The 7,859-nt window shown below is 35.7% G+C and overlaps 1 protein-coding gene across 1 annotated transcript; it reads left to right on the top strand.

The window, feature by feature from the left end:
- The first annotated feature begins 1,165 nt into the window (after window positions 1–1,165).
- LOC149414445 (uncharacterized) lies at window positions 1,166–7,572 on the top strand. The gene is made up of 7 exons (XM_089643889.1): window positions 1,166–1,233; window positions 1,384–1,528; window positions 2,198–2,377; window positions 3,396–3,559; window positions 4,140–4,206; window positions 5,047–5,247; window positions 7,378–7,572. The coding sequence occupies exons 1-7, from the start codon at window positions 1,166–1,168 to the stop codon at window positions 7,570–7,572; spliced, it is 1,020 nt and encodes a 339-aa protein (XP_089500015.1).
- Window positions 7,573–7,859: the final 287 nt, after the last annotated feature.

Raw genomic sequence — 7,859 nt, 5'->3', positions numbered from 1 at the left:
TTTATGTGACACCTCACAAGAGTGTCCCTGCCTGTGCAGTGTACAGACAGGGGAACTATGTCACCACCCGGTTGGGCGGCGTTGTGAGGCGGAGTAAGGTAGGGGCTGTAGGAAGGGATTTGTTAATGCGGGCCTTGAAGAGGCTCGGATTATAGGTTGATAAGATTAGTTTGATAAGATTTTCACTATCTTTTAGAGAATTTCTTCCGGAAGGTTTACATAATATATATAATACATGCATATTATATTTATAGAAAGTAGAGAAAAGTCAAGCAATGCAAAGCTAGTTTTACAGTAAAAGGTGTCCTTTTTTTGTGACAGACTTTACTTTACGGGTTGTCATGTTGTGCTCAGTATTAGAAAAAAAACTTAAGTAGGTATAATTCTCTGCATGTGTATTTTCATGGACATGTAATTCCATTCTATGTGTAATTCTGGCAGAATAATATTGAAAATGTGAAATTTATCCTTACACCATCTGTCCTTATTTCTTGAACAAATAAGGCCGGAGCTTGTGTAACGATCGATAGTGATTTTTTCACAATTTATAGTTCTTTTGTACTAAATATTATTTTGTTAATTCTAAATGTTGGCAGTGCCAGATTTGCGACGCGTCATTTGACACCAAACAGCAGCTGTTGGATCACGGCGCATCGGAGCATGGCGCTGTACAGTTCTCTGCCTGCCCTCGCTGTGCCAAGTTCTTCACTGGCAAGGCAGTCTATTCCAGACATGTGGCAACTTGTTCTTATGTACCAGGGTATGTTTTAATCATATCTTTTCATCTCATCTATTCCCCTTGTCCCATTTAAGTCGAGGAACCATTGCTTCGTTAAGGCATTTCCAGGTATTCATGACATATGAACATAAAATATAAGAAACGCTTTGATATATCAAATTTGAAACGTTAAAATTAATTTACATCAAACATGAATCTTCCTTCTTGATCAAGACCAAAATCAGTCTCCTAAGAAACCCGGAAACTTTCCATATTCCTTTCCAAAGAACCTAATGAATAATGTTTGGATCTTTGAGGATATGGTAGTGAGACAATGAAAGATGATGGTTGTGATGTCACAGCGTTTATTTGAGTGAGTCAGTAGCGCAGTTGCGAGATGACCGGTGACGATGTTCTCCACCGTGTTGGTGGAGATTGGACTTGAGGATGTGTTCAGCACTGGAAGAAGACGTGGGGCCTTCCGAGTACACCAGTGTGAAGCAGGATAGCCGAAGGTATGATGGACCTGGCCGGCAGGTAAGCGGGAGATGCAGGCCGGCGACGATGTCGCGGGGCCGAGGCGCAGACCGTCGAAGGTGTCGCAGAGTCTAGGCGCACGAGGAGCGTAGGCCAGGGATGTTTCTAACTATTTAATGTCTTTTCAGGGGCACAAGTGACACTATTGCAGATGACAAGTGTTTCTCTGGAGATGAAATAGACATTTCGACTGCTTTTGTGAAATCCGATGTGCCAACTGAGACAGAAACGCACGTGATTACTGAGTATGGCAAGATGATACGCACCGGCGAGGTAAGTACAAACCTACAGGGTGAATTTTACTATTTTTTCAATTTTTCTTAGCTTCTGCATTTGAGTACCAACTGTTCCCAACCATCTGGAGCCAGTGAAACTATGGCATCTCCAATGTTATATATTGGGGTATGGGACAACTCACTGGCTCCAGACAATGTTATATATTGGGGTATGGGACAACTCACTGGCTCCAGACAATGTTATATATTGGGTTATGGGACAACTTACTGGCTCTAGACAATGTTATATATTGGGGTATGGGACAACTCACTGGCTCCAGACAATGTTATATATTGGGTTATGGGACAACTTACTGGCTCTAGACAATGTTATATATTGGGGTATGGGACAACTCACTGGCTCCAGACAATGTTATATATTGGGTTATGGGACAACTCACTGGCTCCAGACAATGTTATATATTGGGGTATGGGACAACTCACTGGCTCCAGACAATGTTATATATTGGGTTATGGGACAACTTACTGGCTCTAGACAATGTTATATATTGGGGTATGGGACAACTCACTGGCTCCAGACAATGTTATATATTGGAGTATGGGACAACTCACTATCTCCAGACAATTTGGGGCAGTTGAAACTCTTATGCAGAACTCGCATAAAAAATAATGTATTAATACAGTATTTGTGTTTTATGTCATGTAGGTAAGCTACTCGTGCGATAGCTGCGATTACACAACCAAACAGAAACGTTACCTCGCCTCGCACATGCGTAGCCACGAACCTGAGCCATCCTTCAAGTGTCACATCTGTCCTTTCCGCAGCCGTTACGTGGAAAGTCTCAAGGCGCACGGACGGACGCACTCTCAACGTTTACCGCACCAGGTAACTAACTCAATAAGAGTTCGCACTAACAAACTTGCTTAGCATTTTTTATTTTTACATTAACAATTTCTCTCAGGACGTAGCGTTGAAAATATTGTATGCAAATCAATTTGTGGTTTTATTGTGGACCGTAAACAATTTTTGACACAACTATTGGGCTGGTTGTGGTTAACAGTTAGAATTGGAAACGTATTCTGACTTCCCCTTGGTCTTTTCGATCGATATTAAGGCTTCTGCTTGTTATAATTGCACAAGCTTCCATAATAGACTCGAATAACACACCGAAGGATGTTCTCTGCACCGGTTTTCTTAACAGACTGGTGATGAATAATAAATTGTTGCAATGTCACTCGTGTAGATATGTAGTAACTCCACACTGTCAGACAGGGACAAGTAATTGGATGGAGGAATGCAGTAACATACGTTAAAGGGAGATGCGTATAGTTGCGTCAACAGGGCCTTTATCATCTTTTGGGATGGTGTGTGCAGTTTCTTTTTGTGGAGAGGAAATGGGTCTTGGGTAAAATCCTTGTTGTAGGAGGGAGGAAACACAGAGTCTGGCAAATCGTTCCATGGCCGAGCTGTTGAACTCAAGAACTGGTTGTAGAAAAGATCCGTTCTCATGTACAAAGACCTGTGGCGCTCGTTTAGCATGTTTGCAACAGAGATCAATGATGTTAATTCCTCGGAGCATCTTCCATTGAAATACTGGTAGAACAAGGATAGCATTCCCACTTGACACTTGTGCTCTAAATATTGTAAGCTGTTTGTTGAGATAGGGTCTATCAATCTTTCCTCCTTCCTACAGCGCGGGTATCTCGTGTTTAAAAAATATAACTTAATAATATTATTTTCAAAAAATAAACTATAGAGCTGTTTTTCTGGTTTAAAAATATGCTACAATTATTGTATAATTTATATCAGACAGACAAATCACCTGTACATCGTTCACAATGTCTTGTCTTTCAATCATACGTAAAAAGTAACCTAACCTAAGTTTTTAAACAATTTTTTGCAGTGCGTGCAGTGCGATGAAACCTTTCTAGATGAGGATGCGCTACAAAAGCATGTAGCACTAGTACATGACAAGTTGCCACTGCGCGATCATACTTGCAAGTTCTGCGGCAAACAATTCACGCTAGTTGCAAACCTGAAGAGACATAGCGCCATCTGCTCTGAGAGGTATGAGATCACTGTACTGTGGACACTGAAGTGTGATCATTTTACTGCAATCACTGAAGTGTGATAATTTTATTGTGATCACTGAAGTGTGATCGGAGAAGTGTGATCGTTGAAGTGTGATCATTTTACTATGATCCCTAAACTGTAGTCACTTAAGTATGATCATTGTAGTGTGATTACTGAACTGCGATCACACTTCATCGCTGAATTATGAACACTGAAGTGTGGTCACACCTCATCAATGAAGCATTATGATCACTGAAGTGTGATCACACTTCAACACTGAACCGTGATCACCGAACAATGATCATTGATGATCAAGTATGATCACTGAACTGTGATCACACATATAAACCTCGTATGAGATGGTTAAAATCACAGAATCTTATGATAGGGCAATTTAGTAGAGTTTAATTGAAGTAATAATTTATCATTGAAGAAGAAGACAATATTAATAAATATAAGCGAAACATGAAACAGAACAAGACACAGAAAAATAAAAAGATAACGGTCACAACAGGCCTCTTAAACCACTCGACCATTGAGACCTATTTATAATTTATATATTTATTATTTTCAGATTATCATCAAATGTTGAAGTCTTAAAAGAAAAAGAAGAGGTTTCTGTTGAACAGTTGGAGTGTGAAGTAAGAATAAATATTTCTTCAAATTTTTATTTAAAATTAAAATTTTTAAGCATCGCTTGAATTGAAATGTCTTACGTATCTATGTGTAAGTGACTAGATCTGATTAGCCAGGTACTACCCAACCTTCCTCTTTTGCATTTCACCATCCTTCCCCCGGACTCGCAATTTTCTTCTATCCTAGTTAAGTCCTCCATCCTTGCTTAAGCAACTTTTTACCAATAGAATGATGGTACATATTAGGAAGAATTTAAATATTGCCAGAAGAAGAAAATCACATTAACTAACTAACTAACCGTTTCTCTACAGGGTAGGCAGAGAGGACGGAACGCTAAAAAACTACTCGCATCATTCACATTCATACATTGTCTCATACATACCCTTGTGTTATTTGGACTCTTGACAAGCATTTATTGATGAACTTGATTGTGCCGTGTCTTCCCCGGGCCTCCACGACTTCTTATACCGTTCCCATTCGCTTCATATATTATTATTCTCCTTCGTTTATCTGCTAAACATGCCTAAACCATCCAAGCGACCCTTTGTTAATCTTACTCATTCGCAGAATGTATTCCACTACATATATACCACTTCTGACAGACTACTGTCACAGGCTACTCTTACATAGCCTCTAGCATTCTTTGCAAATCTCAACACTTGTAACACAAGCGTATACGGTTTTGCCACACATATGCCTCAGAGATCTCATTCCTACAGCAATCAGTCTACTATAATATAGAATATAGAATAAGGTTAACTAACTTGGTACCTCCCTTTCCATCTATATTAATATAGATAGTAAGTTTGTGAATAATTAATGATTGAGTAATAAGTGTTTTCTAGACTTGCGGCCTGGCATGCAGTTCACCTTCTTCCCTGTGTCAGCACGCGTTGCGCCACGCACAGTCCGCGCAGCTCGTGTGCCGCGCGTGTCCCTTTGCGTGCTCGACTCGCGCCGCTTTGCGCAGGCACGGACGCGTCCACGCCGCGAGGAGGGGCAAGGGAAAGCACGCCGCAAGGGATAAGAAGGTGAAGAAGCAGGAGGTAATGTAATAAATATTATACTTGTATATAGTTTATTATTTGTATTTTACATTATCTTGTTTATTGTACACTACCTGTTCATTAGGTCTTACTGATAAACAACCATTGATGTTAATTATATGTAACACTATTCATTGTATTTTACACTATTCATTGTATTTTTCACTATTCATTGTATTTTACACAATTCATTGTATTTTACATTATTTATTTTATTTTAAACTATTTATTGTATTGTACACTATTGTATTTTGCACAATTCATTGTATTTTACACTATTTATTGTATTTCACACAATTTATTGTATTTTACACTATTTATTGTATTTTACACTATTGTATTTTGCACTATTCATTGTATTTTACAATATTTATTGTATTTCACAGTATTTATTGTATTTTGCACTATTTATTGTATTTTGCACTATTCATTGTATTTTACACTATTTATTGTATTTCACACAATTTATTGTATTATACACTATTTATTGTATTTTACACTATTGTATTTTGCACTATTAATTGTATTTCACAGTATTTATTGTTATTCACACAATTTATTGTATTTTACACTATTTATTGTATTTTACACTATTGTATTTTGCACTATTCATTGTATTTTACAATATTTATTGTATTTCACAGTATTTATTGTATTTTGCACTATTTATTGTATTTTGCACTATTCATTGTATTTTACACTATTTATTGTATTTCACACAATTTATTGTATTATACACTATTTATTGTATTTTACACTATTGTATTTTGCACTATTAATTGTATTTCACAGTATTTATTGTATTTCACACAATTTATTGTATTATACACTATATTGTATTTAACACTATTGTATTTTGCACTATTCATTGTATTTTACAATATTTATTGTATTTCACAGTATTTATTGTATTTTACACTATTTATTGTATTTTGCACTATTCATTATATTTTACAATATTTATTGTTATTCACACAATTTATTGTATTTTACACTATTTATTGTATTTTACACTATTGTATTTTGCACTATTCATTGTATTTTACAATATTTATTGTATTTCACACAATTTATTGTATTTTACACTATTTATTGTATTTTGCACTATTCATTGTATTTTACAATATTTATTGTATTTCACAGTATTTATTGTATTTTACACTATTTATTGTATGTTGCACTATTCATTGTATTTTACAATATTTATTGTATTTCACACAATTTATTGTATTTTACACTATTTATTGTATTTTACACTATTGTATTTTGCACTATTCATTGTATTTTACAATATTTATTGTATTTCACAGTATTTATTGTATTTTACAATATTTATTGTATTTCACAGTATTTATTGTATTTTACACTATTTATTGTATGTTGCACTATTCATTGTATTTTATACTATTTATTGTATTATACACTATTTATTGTATTTTACACTATTGTATTTTGCACTATTCATTGTATTTTACAATATTTATTGTATTTCATAGTATTTATTGTATTTTACACTATTTATTGTGTTTTGCACTATTTATTGTATTTCACACAATTTATTGTATTTTACACTATTCATTGTATTTTACAATATTTATTGTATTTCACAGTATTTATTGTATTTTACACTATTTATTGTATTTTGCACTATTCATTGTATTTTACACTATTTATTGTGTTTTGCAGAATTCATTTTATTTTACACTTTCATTGTATTTTGCACTATTCATTGTATTTTACACTATTTTTTGTATTTTACGCTATTTAATATCTTTAGTTTTTTATATACCAACTGAAGTCCCCGACGTTGCCTTTGATTTGCACGGAGTTTTTCGAAATCAGATATAGACAGTTATTTTCCTTTTATTTTTAACTTCAAGTGTGTGAAATTTCATCAACCTCGGAATTAAAGTGTAGATTTGAAAAAATTCAAATCCACGCCACCCGCCACAGACACTCTTCTTTATCTAAATAGATTTGACACTATTTGTATTTTACTGCCTCCATTGTCTTTACTGTAATTAGCATTAAAACTCTTTGGTATTTTAAACTATTCGTATTGCATATAAACCAGTTACACTTCTATCTCAATATTCCTACTAATACATTATTAGTATATAATTTGAATAGTGCTCCATGTGCCAGCAATCATTCCCATCACGCGTGTCGTTACGCGCCCACGTGAGACTAGCGCACGCGGCGCTCATGCGCTACCAGTGCCCGTGGTGCGAGGCGCGCTATTGCAGCGGTGGAGGGTACTACCCGCACGTGCGCACGTGTCACAAGCGGCCACTTTCATGCATGAACACGACAAGGGAGAGTTAGTACCAATAAATTATCTGCTATATATTTTTTTAATCATTTAAAAAGCAGTTGCAACCTAACCTAACCTAACCTTACTCTCTTCCGTTTCCTTCTCTCTACAACATACCAAAGTTATCCACATTTATTAAAATATTTGCTAGATTCCCTTGTATTAAGAAACGGACTGCAATCTTTATAGCGCATGTGTCAGGTGGGAATGCTGTGCTTGTTCTATCAGTATTTCAAAGGAAGATGCTCCGAGGAACTATCGTCAATGATCCCTTTGAAACATTTGTACACGGGTCACA

This window comes from Hesperophylax consimilis, chromosome 20, assembly GCF_061612785.1.
Source record: "Hesperophylax consimilis isolate HC1 chromosome 20, BYU_Hcon_1.0, whole genome shotgun sequence".
Lineage (NCBI taxonomy): Eukaryota > Metazoa > Arthropoda > Insecta > Trichoptera > Limnephilidae > Hesperophylax > Hesperophylax consimilis.
The sequence above is the reverse complement of the archived record's forward strand: the minus strand, read 5'-3'. Positions and strand labels throughout refer to the sequence as shown.